Source organism: Elephas maximus, chromosome 20 (genome assembly GCF_024166365.1).
Source record: "Elephas maximus indicus isolate mEleMax1 chromosome 20, mEleMax1 primary haplotype, whole genome shotgun sequence".
Lineage (NCBI taxonomy): Eukaryota > Metazoa > Chordata > Mammalia > Proboscidea > Elephantidae > Elephas > Elephas maximus.
The window spans coordinates 22,186,888-22,206,250 of NC_064838.1; the positions used below are offsets into that span (position 1 = coordinate 22,186,888).

The window sequence follows — 19,363 nt, forward strand, 5'->3', positions numbered from 1 at the left end:
ATTCACTGAGTTTTCACACCTATCTGAGGGCTGTGAGGGAACAGCTGTTTAGATGGGTAGATGGTGGATGAAGGGGGAGGATAACAGGTTCAGGCCCTTTGCGGAAGGGGAGGAGTCAGGGAAGGGAACAGCATTTTTTTAACCCAATGAAGAAAAATAAAGACTTCATTGTGCTAAGAGAAAGGGAAAGTAAGGAGCGAGAGTGATTGGGGAAAAGATGGAGATGGAAATTATTTGGAGCTTGAGCCAAGTGGAAGTAGCACCTAACAGCTTTCTTGGATAGTAACAGAGTTTCTAGACACATCTTTACTAAAGCATGGCTGTGGCCACTAGGAGTGATACTAACAGATGTGCTAAGTCATTCTTGCTCTGACAGAGTTATCCTGGTTACTGGCAAAAGTGTGGATTCTGTGTCCAAGTACTGTCATTGAATTGTTTAGTGCTTCACAACAGGTAAAAGTGACCTGCTGGAAGTATTGCTTGAGCTTTTACACTCCAATATTGAGCTTCTAATGAAATGAAATTAGGAGAAGATAAATGTAAAATCTCATTTTCCTTCAATTTTTAAAAACAATAAAGGTATAATTTTCATATAGTATAACAAAAACCCAGTGCCATCGAGTCGATTCCGACTCATAGCGACCCTATAGGACAGAGTAGAACTGCCCCATAAAGTTTCCAAGGAGCGCCTGGTGGATTCAAACTGCTGATCCTTTGGTTAGGAGCCATAGCACTTAACCACTACGCCACCAGGGTTTCCTCATATAGTATAATTCACCATTTTTAGTGTATAGTTCTGAGTTCCAACAAATGAATACAGTCAAGTAACCAGATAGAGAACTTCTCCCCTCAAAAAGTTCCCCCAACAATGGCTTCAGGGGACATCGAAGTCAATTGGCAAAATAAATTCTAGTAAAAAAAAAACATGCTGCATCCCACTTTGAAGGGTGGCGTCTGGGGTCTTAAATGCTAACAAGTGGCCATCTAAGATGCATCAATTGGTCTCAACCCACCTGGATCAAAGGAAAATGAAGAACACCAAGGTCACATGATAACTATGAGCCCAAGAGACAGAAAGGGCCACATGAACCAGAGACTTACATCATCCTGAGACCAGAAGAACTAGATGGTGCCTGGCCACAACCCATGACTGCCCTGACAGGGAGCACAACAGAGAACCCCTGAGGGAGCAGGAGAATAGTAGGATGCAGACCCCAAATGCTCATAAAAAGACCAGACTTAATGGTCTGACTGAGACTGGAAGAATCCCGGCGGTCATGGTCCCCAAACCTTCTGTCGTCCCAGGATAGGAACCATTCCCGAAGACAACTCATCAGACATGGGATGGTCTGGACAATGGGTTGGAGAGAGATGCTGATGAAGAGTGAGCTACTTGTATCAGGTGGACACTTGAGACTGTGTTGGCATCTCCTGTCTGGAGGGGAGATGGGAGGGTAGAGAGGGTTAGAAACTGGCAAAATGGTCATGAAAGGAGAGACTGGAAGGAGGGAGTGGGCTGACTCATTAGGGGGAGAGTAAATGGGAGTATGTAGTAAGGTGCATATAAGTTTATATGTGAGAGACTGACTTGATTTGTAAACTTTCACTTAAAGCACAATAAAAATTATTTAAAAAAAAAAAAAAGGTCCCTCAAGACCCTGGATAGTCAACTTCTCTACCTACTTCTGACCCCTGGCAATTGATGATCTGTTTTCTGTCCCTAGAGCTGTGCCTTTTTCATGAATGTCATATAAATGGCATCATACACCATGTATTGCTCATTGCATTTTAAACTAGCTTCTAACTATATGCAAAAATACATTAAGAATTGGTAAATACATTGTCTGGACTCTGGCTATTATCCGGAAAAAATATCATTTCTTTAAAAAGCATTACAAATTTTATAGTATTAAATGCTGCACAGAACACTTGAAATAATTTTAACGTGTTTAATTAGAAGTAATGGCCCATTCTTGAACTCTCTTCTGAACTGAGGCTATTGCAATAAACTACTACTATAAGCAATCGAATTCAAGTAAAATCCCCCATTTTTAAAAATAATTAGCTAATGCATTTTAAGTACTACTAAGTGATTGAGATAAGCTAAACATTCTTTAAAATATGCCAACTAGCTATATCTTCTCTCACACCATGTCTTTTCATATTTTCCAGAGTCTTTTTCAACTTTACTTGGCTTAAAGGAGACAAAAGATCCAATTTTAATTCAAGTCGTTTTTGAAAACAATTGCCTTTAAGTGAATGAATAGAACAGCACTAAAACATTGACATCTGGTGAAATACTACTGGATGATGCTCGAAAAGGTGGGATATTTCTTTTTATTCAGAAAACTGCTTCATGCAGGGGAAAAATAATAATCAACACAATAATACAAAAAAAAAAAAACTACTCAATTCTGGATGTTAATGATACAGAAGTCGAGACTATTTGACCAACAGCTGACTTAAGTTGAACTTTACTTAATAAATCAAGCACTTATAAATTTTTATTGTTAGTTATTTAAGTAAGACTTTAAAAAGAGGCATCTTTTACTCATAACTTAAGTGCTCATCAGTTTCAGAGGTAAGATGTAGACCTTCTACTGTTTTAAAAATATATATCCTTCTAGACAATCGATATATGGAGAAAAGATTGAAGTTGCCAAGGATTTCATTTTACTTGGATCCCTAATCAACACCCATGGAAGCAGCAATCAAGAAATCAAATGACTCATTGCAGTGGGTAAATAGGCTGAAAAAGATCTCTTTAAACTGTCGAAAAGCAAAGATGTCACCTTGTGGCTGACCCAAGCCATGGTGTTTTTATTGCCTCATATGCATGGGAAAGCTGGATAATGAATAAGGACGACCAAAGAATTGACGCCTTTGAATTGTGGTGATGGCGAAGAATACTCAATATACCATGGACTGCCAAAAGAATGAACAAATCTGTCTTGTAAGAAGTACAACCAGAACGCACCTTAGAAGCAAGGATGGTGAGACTGCATCTTACATACTTTGGACATGTTGTCCGGAGAGATCAGTCCCTAGAGAAGGACATCATGCTTGGTAAAGTACAAGGTCAGTGGAAAAGAGGAAGACTCTCAATGAGGTGGATTGACACAGTGACTGCAACAATTGGCTCAAGCATAACAACAAGTGTAAGGATGGCGCAGGACTGGGCAGTGTTTCCTTCTGTTGTGCATAGGGTCACGATGAGTTGGAACCAACTCAATGGCATCTAACAACAACAGACAACTGTATTCATTGCCAGAGTTTTAGCTATCAGGTACATGCTGATGACATCTAAATTTCTGTCTGCAGCCTAGGGCTTTCTCTTTAGTTCCAGGTTCACAGTCAACTTCTATATAAAGAAATGTTTTCTCTTTTGAGAATCCAATAGTATTTCACCAGGTGTCAATGTGTTAAAAAAAAAAAAAAAAACCACTGCTGTCTAGTCAATTCCGACTCGTAGTGACCCTATAGGACAGAGTAGAATGGCCCCATAGAGTTTCCAAGGAGCACCTGGCGGATTTGAACTGCAGACCTCTTGGTTAGCAGCTGTAGCACTTAACCCTACACCACCAGGGTTTCCGTCAATGCGTTGGTGGTGTTCAATTCATTCACTTAAATACATGTCTTCAAAAATACTTAAATCTTTTGTCTCCTTTAAGCAAAATATAATTGATAAAGACCCTTGAGAATGTGAACGAGCATAGTTTTTGCAAAGAAATAGCCAGATGGCACATTTTAAAGAATGTTTAGCTTTTCTCTATCACTTAGTGGTGCTTAAGGTGCATTAGCCAACATGCACATAAATGTATTCAGTTGGTTTTTCAACAGGCACTTCAAACTCAACCAATCCCAAATTGAACCTATCATATTCCCTCTCACCCTGCCCTTCTGTACTGTTCCCTATCTCACTAGTCATTTTCAGATGCCTACATTGGAAATCTAGAACTCATCCTTGACTCTTATCTCCCTTTCAAGCCATGAATCCAATTACTAGATCCTGTTGCCTTAATTTCCTCTCATGCCCTCCAATACTTCTCTCTACTCTCACTGCCACGATACTCTCTTGCTTAGACAGGTAGCTTGCTGCTAAGTGGGTTTCTTGCCTCCAGTCTTTCTGCCTTTCCAGTCCCTGCACTCCACTGTCATCATGGTGAACTCTTTAAAACATAAATCTGATCTTGTAACTCTGCTACATAAATTTCATTCAGTTGCTTCCCAGTGCCTGTGGAATAAAGGCCAAACTCCCTTATTTAGCTTACAATGTTTCCTTAGTTTCCTAGGTGTGTCATTAACACGCTACCATGAATTGGGTAGCTTAAAACTACAGAAAACTTATCCTCTCACATTTCTGGAGGCCAGACGTCCAAAATCAAGGTGTCGGTGAGATCATACTACCTCTGAAGACTACTCTAGGGAAGAATTTTTCCTCACCCTCTTCCTAGCTTCGAGTGGGTGCCGGCAATCTTTGCATCCCTTGGTTTATGGCAACAAAATTCTAATCCCTGCTTCTGTTTCCACATGGCTGACTCCCATCTGTGTGCCTGTGTCTTCACATGGCCTTCTTCTCTCTGTGTATTTGTATCTTTGCATCCAAATTTCCCTCCTCTTATAAAGACACCATGTTAGATTTAGAGCCCACCCTAATCCAGTATGGTCTCATCTTAACTTGATTGTATCTTCACAGACCCTATTTCAAAATAAGAGCACATTCACAAACTCCAGGTGGACATGGATTTTAGGGGTGCACTATTCAACCCATTACAAATATCTTTAACAAGAAGACCCCAGCTCATCTCTACAACTGCACTCTCACTGTATCTTCCATTCCTATTGAGTTTTATGTCTGAGGTGCACTGAACCCTTAGTTACTCAAATACCCAGGCTGTCCTTTGCCTCTGTGCCTGACATGCTGCTCCTTCTGCCTGAGAATTCTTCCCCAGTGAACCCTTAGTCATCTTTTAAGTCTTGCTATAGACATTACATTCTCCAGAGAGTAGGTCTACTCTGAGCTCCAATTTGGATACGGAGTCTTCTCAAGTAATATCTAAACTTTGTCAATTAGGTTTTACGGTAACTGCCCTGTGCGACCTCACTGTAAACCCTGAAAACTACAAGCTATGGGATAGACTTCTCTGATAAAAATTAAATCCTAAGTGCCCAGCACATAGTAGGTAGTCAAGTATTTTCTAATGGATGAATGAACACTTACTGTTAAGAGCCGAGGGAGGACTATTTGCCTGACAAGTCCTGTTATCTGCTCAGAGCAGCTTTAGGCCTCCTTTGGACAGTAATTCTTTTACGATCTTAGCCTGAAATACTCTCCATGCTTGAAAGCAATATACAGATTTCTTCAAAATTATTTAGTGATTTAGGCGTCTCACAGACTTAGATCCACATGTACCAAGGCTGGTCTATAATCACAAAGCTGTTATTTAAACGAAACAAAAATTTACAAGCCAGGTACATTATAATTATTCAAACGTATTGTCTGGTTTACATGTTGTTGTTTTAAGTTGCTGTCAAATCGTCTGACTCAAGGCAAGCAGAGCAGAACTGCTTCCTAGGGTTTTCAAGGCTATGACCTTTTGGAGGCAAATCACCAGGCCTGCTTTCCAAGGTGCCTCTGGGTGTGTTTGAACCACCAACCTTTTGTCTAGTAATAGAGCACTTAACCATTTGCGCCACCCCGGGACTACTATGATTTATATAGTAGACATTTATTCGTTTATATGATTTTTAAAAAGATATATATTAATTCTTTTTTTTTTTTTTTTTCCTGATTTAGACATTCAATGGTACCACGTATACTGGAAGAATACTGGTTTAAGCAAAAGAGCCTGTGCTACCAACAACTTCTATGCTAGGGTAAAGAAAGCTTTTCTTTTTATCATAAATGTCTTATTCACTGACAAACCCCCATTCACCTACCAAAAATAGGAGCTAAAAAACAATGGATTTAAAATTTTGCCATAAAGCATCTCATCAAAAAAAAGTCTTCAATTACATTTTCAAATGCATCCATGAAATTATTTGTCCCTCAAAATCAGTCTGAATCTGCATTTGATAAGTTGCAACAGCCCGTGAATAAACAACCACAATAAATCTACCATTTAATGTGCTTCCCCAATTTGGCATAAGCCTGCAGACTAAGTCATAGGGAAGAGATACGGGACTTTCACTGCCAAGTGATGGCTGAGGCCCACTCTGATTTCCCATGAACTTGGAGGAGATTCAAACCTGCAACTTGTTCGATAATTGCTTCTAGCAGCCTTTTCCCTGAGCAGCAAGGCCCTGGCTCATCAGTGCTTTTGCTGTCCAAAGAGATAAAAGCAAAACCCAAACTACCAGATGCAGGAAGAACTACGGCACTATGGGCCCTCTCCTTAAAGGATGGTTCCTCTTTTAAAGTCCATTTTCATATCTAAACATTTTCTCATTATCCAAAGGCCTTCTGCAGCAAAAGACCTCCTTGAGGTATTAAAAAACAAGGATGTCACTTTGAGGACTAAGGTGCTCCTGACCCAAGCCATGGTATTTTCAATCGCCTCATATGCTTGCAAAAGTTGGACAATGAATAAGGAAGATGGAAGAACTGATGCCTTTGAATTACATTGCTGGTGAAGAATATTGAATATACACCATGGACTGCCAGAAGAACAGAACAAATCTGTCTTGGAAGTACAGCCAGAGTGCTCCTTAGAGGCAAGGATGGCAAGACTTCATCTTACATACTTTGGATATGTTATCAGGAGGGATCAGTCCCTGGAGAAGGACATCATGCTCGGTAAAGTGGAAGGTCGGTGAAAAAGAGGAAGACCCTCAATGAGATGGACTGACACAGTGGCTGCAACATTGGGCTCAAGCACGAAAAAGTTGTGAGGATGGCAGAGGACCAGGCAGTGTTTCATTCTGTTGCACGTAGGGTTGCTATAAGTTGGAACAAACTTGACGACACCTAACAACAGCAACAATATTATCCAAAGGCGAGACGTTAAAAATATTTAATAGAAAGCAAAGCATCAGTAGGCCTGAAAACACAGAAACCTAACATTTATGGCCATGAGACTGCTGGAACAGCAATTATTTTCCCTTTTTCCTTAGAAACAGAATCCCAGTTTTTTATTGGATACATTACCACCCAGAATAAAAAACAATACTCTGTGTTTTCCAGCCTCCTGTGCAGCTAAGTGTGGCCAGAGACTTATTTCTGACCAGTAAGGTATAAGGGAAAGTGTTGTATAGAACTTCTGGGACATCTCTTAAAGGGGAGGGAGTATATACCCTTATTTCTCCCAAACTCCTACCATTGCCTCGAATGTCAAAGGGAAGCAGGAGCTCCAGCTGCCATCTTAGTTCATGAGGTAAGTCTGATTGAACAGGAAGACAGAAGGAGCCTGTGTCTGGTTATTGTGGAGTCGAGGTAGCCTTGACTGCCTATCTCCAGAGGGGAGACCAAAAAATAAACAAACAAAAAACTATCACTTTCAGCCACTGTTACTGTCAGACTTTTTGTTACTTGTAACACAAGCCCACTCTTATTGACTAGTATATTGAATATACCATGGACTGCCGAAAGAATGAACAAATCTGTCTTGGAAGAAGTACAACTGGGGTGCTCCTTAGAAGCAAGGATGGTGAGACTATGTCTCAGATACTTTGTACATGTTATCAGGAAGGATCGGTCCCTGGAGAAAGAAGGACATCATGTTCGGTAAAGTAGAGGGTCAGCGAAAAAGAGGAAGACTCTCAACGAGATGGATTGACACAGTGGCTGCAACAATGGGCTCAAGCACAGCAACAACTGTGAGCATGGTGCAAGACTGGGCATGATTTTGTAAACCAGTTTAAACAAGTATAGATACTCTGCCCTACAGGGTCGCTATGAGTCAGGACCCACTCGACGGCAAACCTAACAACAACAAGAAGTATACTTAAAACTATCAGTCACTATGTTAAATGCTTGGATTCTTTGATTATCATAAACAGTTAAGTGCTCAGCTACTAACTGAAAGGTTGGTGGTTTGAATTTACCTAGAGGTGCCTTGGAAGAAAGGCCTGGCAATCTGCTTCCAAAGGGTTACAGCCATGAGAACGCTATGCAGCACAGTTCTACTCTGCACACACCTAGGGTCATTATGAGTAGCAATCTACTGAACAGCTACTCATTTGGTTTGGTTTTTTATGCTAAATGCTTACTTCATAGCAACTATGTAAGGTAGGAATTATCTTTATTTTGTGGATGAGGTTCAGAGATATTACAAAACTTACCTAAGGACACTACATTGAGGTAGCAAGTGGCTGAATAAGAAATCCCAAGTTACATTCTGAAACGATATTCCCTTTCCTGAACCATTCTTATACTATTGTTTTGGGTGCCATCGAGTCAATTCCAACACATAGCAATCCCATGTGGCAGAGTAGAACTGCCCCATAGGGTTTTCTGAGCTATAATCTTTATGAAGCAGTTCTCTAGGTTTTTCTCCCATGGAGCTGCTGGGTGGGTTGGAACCACCAACCTTTCCTTTAGCAGCCAAGTGCTTACCACTGCACCACCAGGACTTCTTATCCCTATACACTGTTAGGGTAAATCTCTTCTTTGTGTGCCTTTAGCTGAATCTCTTAATTTTTTTATCCCCTCTTAAAACTAAGATTAAAAACTTCTGCATACTCAGGATACTATTGTGAGGGCAAGTGGGTTTACTATTTGGACAAAAATCGTTATTTAAATTATGTATACCATTGAAATATTTAGTTTAAAAACTTTTGAACACAAAATGTCAGCAGTTACATAGGGAGACTTAAGCTCCAGCATAACCACAGGTAACTACCCACATACCAGTTGCCATCGAGTCAATTTTGACTCATAGTGGCCCCATAGGACAGAGTACCTATACTTATTTAAACTGGTTTACAAAATCAAATTCCGTATCACTAATTAAATTTCTGTTCCAGAAATTTATTGTGTGGCCTAGCGTTTGGCTGAATTGTGTTTAATCACTGACCTCACTATTCTATCTTGTCATCCTTCAGTGCCTCCCTTTAATGAAGATCTCCCCCGTTAAAGACTGGCGGGAACCCAGTCTTAACCAGCTCATATAAAGATAACTTGAGGTTCAACCTCAGTGTAATATGATTTTGTAATTTTGGAAAAGTAAATCCACATTTCTTGGTCTCAAGCATTATGGTGATGAGTTAAGTTGTAATGAGAAGTCGGACTCTGTGAGTTCAAAGGCTGAGATCACCTCGAAGATTCTGAGCTCCCTATTTGAATGTGGTAGTGAAATAGCTTAGCAGTTACCCTCTCGAGTCAAACAGATACAGATGCAAACCTCGCTTATTTGACTTTAGGCAAATTACATAATCTCCTACATAACCTTTGAGTTTCTCATTAGTAAAATGGAGATAATAATAGGATCTGCACTTGATAGAGTCTCAGAAACCTTAAAGGACATAATTATAAAGCCGTATTAGTTTGCTACGGCTGCTGTAATGGATTACCACAGACTCAGTGACCTAGAACAACACCAGTCAAAGTCAAGGTGTCAGCAGGGCTGTGTTCCTTTCCAGAGGTTCTCGATGCATTTCTTTGCTTGTTCAGTTTGTCAGCAGAATTCAGTTCATTGTGGTGATGGGACTGAGGTCCCTTTCCTTGCGGGTTGTCAGTGGAGAGCCGTTTCCAGCTTCTACGGTCACCTGCATTCCCTTGGCTCTTGGCCCCCTCCCTCCATCTTCGAAGCCAGTAACAGCAATTGGAGTCCTTCTCATACTTCAGTCTCACCTGACTCTTCTCCTATCACATCTCTCTGACCAACCCTTCTTCTGCCTTGCCCTTCCTTTTTTAAGGGGCCAGGTGATTACTCTAGGTTCACCTGGATAATATAGATAATACCCTTATTTTAAGGTCTTTTTATTAGTAAAATTAATTAAATCTGTAGCTTGAACTGTCTTTTGTCATGTGATGTAACATATTCATGGTTTCCCAGAATTGGGACATGAAGGCCATTATTCTGCCTGCCACGAGCTCTGAGCATAATACGTGTGTGTGTGTGCGCATACATACATCATACTTATGTGTAGCTTGTGGTAGGCATGTAGTAAGTACTCAAAAAAATGATAATACTAGGGAATACTTATTTCTACTCTCTGCTAGGTACTATTCTAAGTGCTTTATGGGTTTTAGTACATTTCATCCACATAACAATCTTCATACCATGAAGTAGGTAGTACTATCATGATCCCCATCAGCAAATGAGGAAATGAGGCACAGAAAGATCATGTCACTTCATTGAACCAGTAAAAGGCAGAATGAAGATTTGAACCCAGGCAGTCTGGCTGGCTCCAGTATCTTCTCATAACTAAGCCTCGTTCTGCCTCTTCATGTTAAATGTTACTGTAATAACCATGAAGTCAAGAAAGCCTTTGTTTCAACTAAATACCAGTGATGATAACTTGATTTAATAAGGGACAATGACAATATTGGTAGTTATTTGGCATGTGCTAGTGTATTATTTTCTCTAGTTTATGCTGAGATGTTTGGCCACTGGAGTGAGGGGCTGGGTCCAGAACCGAGGTTTCTTTATCACTCCAGTTTGAGTCTCCCGAGGTAGGGTGAATGAGGAGGAGAATCCTTGATAAAATGTTCTTGTGCAGAAAGGTTAAATATATCTACCTCTATTTTTAACTTTCAAAAAAATGCTTACTATCAGGAACTTAAAGCACAAAACTCTTAGAAAACATAGAGGCAGAGCTTTACAACCTTGTTTTTGACAGTATATCCTTGGTTATGACACCAAAAGCACAAACCACAAAAGAAAAAATTGATAAATGGAACTTCATCGAAATTAGAAACTTTTGCACATTAAAGGACTTTATCAAGAAAGCAAAGAGATGATCTATAGATTAGGAGAAAATATTTGGTAACCATATATCCGACAAGGATCTAGTAGCCAGATTACATAAGGAACTACTACCAGTTAACAACAAAAAGACAGACAATCCAGTCAAGAAATGGGCAAAGGACCTGAATGGACATTTCCCTAAAGTAATATATAAATGGCCATTAAGCATATAAAAAATTGCTCAACATCATTAGTCATCAGGGCAACACAAAGCTAAAACACAACAAGACACCACTTCAAGAGCGCTGGATGGCTACCATCAGAAAAATGAAAAATAACAAGTGTTGGCAAACGTGGAGAAATCAGAATCCTTGCACATTGCTGGTGGGAATGTAAAATGTTACAGCCACTGTGGAAAACAGCTTGGCACTTCCTCAAAAAGTTGAACATAAAATTACCATATAAACTAGCAATTTCGCTCCTATATACAAAACCCAAAGAATTGAAAGATGGTACTCAAACAGAAGCTGTACACCAGCATTCATTACAGCATAATTCACAACAGCCAAAAGATGGAAACCACCTGTGTGTCTATCAACAGATGAATGGATAAACAAAACAGGATACATATGAAATACCTAGAACAGGCAAATACATAGAGACACAAGTTTATGAATGGTCACCAGAGTCAAAGAGAGTGGGGAACAGGGAGATATTGCTTAAAGGCACTGAGTTTTTATTTGGGGTGATCAAGAACTTTCAAAAATGGTAATGGCGATAGTCATGTAACATTGTGAAGGTAGCTAATGTCATTCACTGGAATTACTATACACTTAAAAATGGCTCCCATGGCAAATTTTTGTTACGTAAATTTTACCACAATAAAATTAAAAAAATGCTTACTGTAAAAATGAGAGTATTACCAAACAAAAATCATTTTATTTTGGTTCTTAAACACCCCATTCACTATTGAAATGCTGAGACATTGAAAATGTACTTCAACATCACTATGGAAAGTGAGAAGTAAGTCACCACCTTTTTGGACAACGGAATAGAATACCTTTCGCTCTTCTGCACTATCCTGTCTCCTTTCTTCCAGAAAGAAAACGCACTGGGGGAGGCTCTGGGTTTACACTCCAAGATGACCAGGCTGCCCGCCTGCACTTGGACCAACTTTTTCATTGGGTTCCTTGAAAAATCTGGAGCAGAAGCTGAAGAGAAAGAAAGAAGAGATAGAATGAGAAGCAACAACCAAAACCCAAACCCACTGCCATCGAGTCAATTGCAATTCACAGTGACCCTAACAGAGTCTCCAAGGCTGTAAATCTTTACGGAAGCAGACTGCCACATCTTTCTCTTGTGGAGTGGCTGGTGGGCTCAAACCGCTAACCTTTTGGTTAGCGGTCGACTGCATTAACCACCGCATCACCACGGCTCCTCAGAATGAGAACAGGATCATTAGTTTAATTTTTAAAACCTCTGTACATTTAAAATGTAGCCTTTGTAACCATTTTTAAAGTTTGCTGGGCACACAAGATGTCAGCACTTGACGAAAGATTTAACGCGTGACAAGCAGGATCTCAGTGCCAAAAGAATAATTCATGCTATCATGTTTTCTGGCAAGTTCTAAATCTTGAGACGGCTAGTTTATGCAGGATTTTGAAAAACATTTCCCTGAAGTTTTAAAATAGTTCAACCGTTCATTTGTTAAACAAAAGAAAAAAAGCTACCAGAAAATGTTTTTAAAAGTAAGTTACACGAAGGCAGGGGTAGGGTTAGTCTCTTTAACTTCTTGGACACCACAGTGGGCACAGTGCCTCACTCAGTTGGTGCTCAATATTTGTAGAATGAAGGCTGAGTATTGAATTAATATTCTTTTTTTAAAAAAATCAAAATCTGTCATAAAATTTTCATGTGGTTAGGTTTAACTTCCAAGGTAGGAAAAATATCAAAGCATGCATTAGTATACAAAATATTATACTATTATATTAAGTATTATAACATGTAGAAAACATTATCTTTGCTAATAATACATAGAATACTGATCCCAAAACAACACCTGATACTCAAGATACATAATAACACACTATTTGAATGAGAAGATACGGAGGTAGTTAAATGTTCATAAGAAAATCATTATTCTTTTTATTGGGGGTGTGGAAAAAGCTCATAACTTAGTGCACCTCCTCAAACATCTAACACTCTGTCTTATGGAAAACGTTGTGGATATAATTTGTTTTTCGATAAGAGGTGATCTTACAGTGAATAATACAATTGGGAATAAAGAAGGCATGTTATCCAGATCTGGCTGGCCTTAAAAATTAAGATCCTGAGAAAACAATAATTTTTACTAAAACAAAACCAAAAACAACTTATATTTGGGTAAAAACATATATTTTTTTATGTATCTCATTTTTTTTCTCATACAACAACCTCACAAGGCATGCTGGGTAGGATCCCTCCATTTTAAAGATGAATAAATGATGGCTCGTCAGGTTAATTTAATACAAGAGTGAAGCAAGCCTTCAACTTAAGACTTTCTGTGCAAATTCTCGTCCCTTTTTGCCATACTACACTACCTCTCTGTTACTGATAACAGCAGCTAGGTTTTGGGTGATGATCTGCCCTTCCGAGGCTTTAGCCGTCCTAGTGGAGAAGACAGGCTCCTAGGTGGCACAAGCAGTTTGCAATCGGCTGTTAAGCTAAAGGCTGTTGGTTCAAAACCACCCAGCAGTGCCACAAAAGAAAGGCTTGGCAATCAGCTTCTGTAAAAACTACAGCCAAGAAAACCCAATGGAGCAGTACTACTCTATAACACAAGGGATCACTATGAGTCTGAATCAACTCACTGGCCAATGGACTTGATTGTATTTTTGGTGGAGAAGATGCATCTCTAACCTCCAGCCATCAGGCGTGTGAAACCTGCTTTCCTTTAAACCGGGGCCTCTCAACATCAACACCGTTAACATTTGAGGCTGGGTAAATTTTTAAACCTTTGTTGTAGGGGACCGTTCTATGTGTTATAGGATATTTAGCCGCATCCCTGACCCATCTGCCTACTAGGGGCCTGCAGCACACGCCGTCCATCACCCACCCACCACCAATTCTAAAAACTAAAAATACCACCAGACACTGCCAAATATCTGTTGGTAGCAAAAATCATCCCTCAGTTAAACCAATCAGGGCTTTCTAGCACTCTGGTCCTAAGAATTAGGCCAATGATGGGTACCTGATCCATATCAGGCTACACAGGGCCAGTGATGCTCAGGACTGGGACTTCTATTTGAGCAAATTAAGAAAGCCATCTGGTTTCCACTAGGTTAGCTGTGGTGAACAAAAACTGATTGGATGTGCTGGTGGACATCATATAGAGCTTAACAATGGTGACTAAGTTTGAGCCCCGTATCAAGTTATACTGAAATCCAAATTCTCCTATTAATTATATCGGACAATAGGTGTCCTATTTATTTACTCACTCATTCATTCGTTTGCTTTTTTGTTTATTCATTCATCCATTCATTCATGCTATGCATATCTTTGGATTTTCAGTCATTTTCAATTTAAAGCATCCTTATGGACAATTGTCCTAAAGATGATATAACATTTTCTTTCTTATCTTATACCTAAGGTATATGAAGAAGAAAGTAATTCAGAACTTCAAGTAGTTGCACCTTCGTTAATTAAGGCTTCAGGATGTCCAATGTTTGATGCTACTAGCAGGGTTATTACTAAAGACAATGGTCATTCCTTTTGAATCAATAAATGATGAATTTGAATATTGCTATTTACTTTTATGGACCAGCAACAGAGACCACCAAAGTCACTCATTCTCTTAAGAGGCATTGCTAAGTTTGTATACTGGAGTTGCATAAGTATGCTTTGGTCAACACTTTCTCCCTACCAATGATTTACTTCGAACTTTGGGACCTAATTCCAGCCTTAATTGTGTATATATACACATACACACCTTGATTAGACTATGCCTTCATTAGAAAGCCTGAGCGATTCTGTTGTAATATTGTAGATATTATTAGACAAAGGAATCTAATACGAAAAATAAATAACCTGCTTTTGGCAACAGTGGAGGTGTTAAAAAAATAAGAAAATAAAATAAGAAAAGAACAGAGAAATGCAGCCATACCAACAACCTTGAGTTCTGCACTGGAATAGACGAGGCCATGTTTGTTTTCTGCTATGCATTGGAACATGCCAGAATCAGTCACATTTAGGTTTGATATTGTAAGGGCACCGTTTTCTATCTGTATTCTCTCCTAGGTGATAACAAAAACATCTTGCACATAAATAGATACATCATTTTGGAAGAAAAATAAACATTATTGACTATCATTTCAATCACATAGAAACCTTCCACATTTTCCTCCATCTGACCTGAAATTTAACCTTTTCTCATTGGAAAGATAAAGGATTGATTCAACTTAACAGCCACACATTGGCAATATTAATAAACATCCTTCAGCCCGAATATAAATCAATAAAATAAATAACAAAGCAAGAAGTAAAATGTAGCAGTCATTTTACTGTTTTCCATGAGGTTAAAATTTCAGACTATACAATGCACGCGTTGTTGTTTTCCTTCTCGGCATTTAGAGAGGTTTTCACTATTTTTTTAATCATGCAAGTTCAAGATATTAAAAAGTCTGTGCCTTAAAAACAGGATCTCGGAAACACAAATATTTATCAGGATATTTAAGCAGTCTGAAAAGTGATGTATGGAAATTTGAAGGAACATAATTGAGCTAGTGTATAATTTCTCAAAGAGCACAAATTACATGGCTTGAGAAGAAAAGTGATGGAGAAAATGAGTACCCATGTAATAGGCTAGCCGACTAATAGATATATTTACTCTACAGAGGCCATACAAAGTTGTCAAACAGAAAAAAGAAAATTATATTCTACACTTGATTAAAGTCAGGTCTTCTCTAATGTCAATGTCTAAATCATAGCGTATTACTTCATATACTAAATTCACAAATCACCCTTTTCCAGTGAAATTCAGTGTTTAAAGACTTCCTTCTTGGTAGGTTAGGTGCTTGATTTTATTTTTGTTCCCTGTACCACTCACATGTAAATAACAGTTCACCTTCCATCCTAGGTACTAGGGAACACATTTACTTGACACAACGTGCAGAGGGGGATTCACCAGGTAATCTTACCTCTAGCACCAGAGCTTCTCCATTTTTCAACCATCGATAGGAGGGTTTGGGTTTACCACTCGCCCGGCATTCCCAGTAGAGATTATCCTCCACAGCTATTTCTATATCCTTTATGGTCTGAACCCAATGAGGCTTTGCTACATTTAAATAACAACAACAACAGAAATAAATAAAACCATTCAGTTAAAAAAAAAAAAAAATCTTATCCAGGTAATTATCAATGGATATACGCTTGCAAGCAATGGATTAAACTCAGCATAGTGACTAGAAACATATTTAATTCACAAAGTATTTACTAAGTGGATATATGAAACATTTCTAGATTTAATAAAGGATGTTGCAATCTGTTTTACCTAAGCCAGACTCATTACACTTGCTTTGTTTTAAAAACTCTGGGCATTTAATATATTCTTCATTTGTCTGTTAGTAGATAGGAGTCCCTGGTTGGTGCAAACAGTTAAGGGCTGAACTAACAGCCAAATGTTGGTGGCACAAACCCACCAAGAAGCACCTCAGAAGAAGTCTGGTGATCTACTTCAAAAGGGGCACAACCATGAAAACCCTATAGAGTACAGTTCTACCCTGACACACATGGGGTAACCATGAGTCAGAATGACTCATCGGCAACAGGTTTGGGTTTTTGTTTTTTTTTTCTGGTTTCATTTTAGATACAGGTAAACAAATTTGATTCTATTTTCCAAGTGTATATTTGAATCATGAGATCGCAACTGATAACGATTAAATACGTGAGTGACAGCACAGACTAGTCTTAATTACACGCTGAAAATTAACATCCATAGAAGAGAAAGTTCTATAGCTGAAGAAAAAAAATACTTCCCTCAAGTTAGAAATAACTCTTAATTAAATACAAACCAGTGAGCATCTTATGAACCTCTGTGCAAATTAAAATGAAGGCAGCAGTAGATGGATAAATTGGTTCAATTTGAATCATAATTTGATTTTTTTTAACCAGAAAAAGAAGTAACTCGAGCAACTTTAAATTATGTATGCAAATCACTTGGATCAAGTAGATTTATCGTTTTCTCTTATGTTTTAGAAGATATTTTGAAAATTCTTTTTACAGATGAAAGCAACATACCACTTAAAATGAAAGTCATTCAATATACATAGCATATTCAGCCAAGTCTCAGCTTGCATTTTAGATCCAACACTGGGAGGTGCGATGTCTTACTGGCTTCACATTGCATTACGTATGCGATGTCTACTGGGGGAGTCGCATTTGCATCCTCCATGTGGAGAAACAGTTTACGTATTTCTCTTTAATTGCAACCAAGAGGAAGATTTGTCTTTCTATTTCTCATAAAGTTGTGGGTTTTTTTTGTTTGTTTGTTTGGTAAATGAAACTATGGCTATTTAGCTTTTAGAGAAAACGCGCTGGTCTAAGTTTTACCTTAGTTTGCTTTTTTTTTTTTTTTAAATATAAACTACTCGTTCAGCCCCAAATCTCTTCTCTCTATTTCATATTTAAAGACATTTTCTTCTTTCAGAAATTATCAGCCTGGGATTGAATGACACTACACACAGACCTACACATGAGCCTTTGACCAAGAACTGAGTTTCTAGAAAAAATTTCCACTGGCTAAATCTCCCATATTAATATTCTTCTGCTTCTAATGAAAGAAAATTTTGCTGGACTACGCTAATTCTCAGATTATAACTGCAAACTTAATGGCCATTTCCCATTTATTCCATCATATGAGACCAAAATCTTCTACCAGATTTTTTTTATATGTATTAGGGGCAATAACAAGAGAACTGCATGGCACTTATTGAATATCCTAGACTTAAGGTAAATTTTCAGAGTCTCTTTCATAAAACTCAATGCATTAATATGAGAATCTTCATGTTCATTTCTAATTGATTTCTTAGGTACATATCATATTACCTTTATACTAGGCTAAAGCAATTGTCTATCTTCTTTGCTAATTATAGCGAATACAGTCAGTTGTCTATTGTGCTTCCATTTCCTGTCTTCTTTATTCCTAAATGAATTCTATTTGTTTATTCAAAAAAAAAAATTTTTTTATTCAGTTATCTTTTCTTTCCTCACCTCATACTGTCCATGAAATCCTGGGAAATCTGACCCAATTCTTTTTTCCCAAGAAAGGCTTGTAAGTGTCTAAGTCAATTATGGTCACCTCATTCTCCTTGCCAGTGATCAGTTTAGGAATGAACATGCAGCCAATGAGATTTGAGGAGGGGATTATGAGATACTCTTTGGAAAAGGAAATATGAACAAGGCATGATGTGCTGGTCACTGCTGGCAGCCATTTTGTGACCATTAGGGAAACTAACATGCAGACCAAGTAGAAAGAGAGAAAGGCAGAATTAAAAAATAAATAAAAATCAAAGAGAAACTGCACCAGGGCTTGACTTTAAGGTGCTTAAAAGCCAACTTAGCTTTGGATTTCTTGTCATATCAAGCAATAGAGTTGTTTATTATTTACACAGGGTGGCTGCTACATACAGGTAGTCCAAAACATTCCAACTGAAATATTAATATAACAAGTGTCAATCTAACCAGAGATAATGTACTTGCGGAGTTCTAATATTTTTTAGGGGAATCATAGTAAGCTCTATAGTTTTAATACTTATCTTTGCACACTTTAAATCCCCCTGAAAAACTTATATATGCTATCCCTTTTAGTGCTGTGGTTAAAAACTTGGGTGCTAACCAAAAGGTCAGCAGCTTGAATCCACCAGCCTTTCCTTGGAAACCCTATGTGGCAGTTCTACCCTGGCCTGAAGGGCTGCTATGAGTCAGAATCAACTCGATGGCAACAGGTTTGGGTTTTTGGGTTTTTCTTTTTTTTTGAGCTGAAGTCATCAATAATCTTAGTGGCTCTTTTCCTTCCTTTTTTAATTTAATAAAAGGGTTTGAAAACAATTTTTGGAAAAAGAAAGATAATCTAACTTTCCTACAAATAGAGTCTAAATAAAGGCAATGTTATTATCCTTTCCTTACTCAAATTGACCACTACATCAAACAAATGTGATTGCAAATTAAAGCCAGTAGACAATGTAAAGATACATTATTGGAAGGAAGATAATAGCACTGAAGAACTCAATAAGAGCCTGAGTTTATGTGGTTTGTCTAATGCAGTAACTGAAACCCTTCCCAGTAGACAGTTTCTTTCTGCTTAGTAAAGGTAATATGGAAAGCTATAAAGCCAGGTTTTCTGGAGGACAGAATAGACATCAGTCCCCAATATGCTACTGTGTAAAAAGTTATTCTTGGGAAAAAAATGTCAAATATTTCATTATCCTATGAATGATTTAAAAATGCAAAATAAAATGTTTTAGGCCTCACACTGTATT

The 19,363-nt window shown here is 38.3% G+C and overlaps 1 protein-coding gene across 2 annotated transcripts in view; it reads right to left on the reverse strand.

The window, feature by feature from the left end:
* CNTN3 (contactin 3) overlaps positions 1–19,363 on the reverse strand; it is a 465,770-nt gene that overhangs the window by 99,510 nt on the left and 346,897 nt on the right. For both annotated transcript variants that reach the window (XM_049862422.1, XM_049862421.1), the window contains exons 9-11: positions 16,025–16,161; positions 14,992–15,121; positions 11,911–12,061 (exon numbers count right to left, since the gene is read on the reverse strand). In XM_049862422.1, coding sequence (XP_049718379.1) covers positions 11,911–12,061; positions 14,992–15,121; positions 16,025–16,161 — 418 coding nt within the window. The remainder of the gene's footprint in view (positions 1–11,910; positions 12,062–14,991; positions 15,122–16,024; positions 16,162–19,363) is intronic.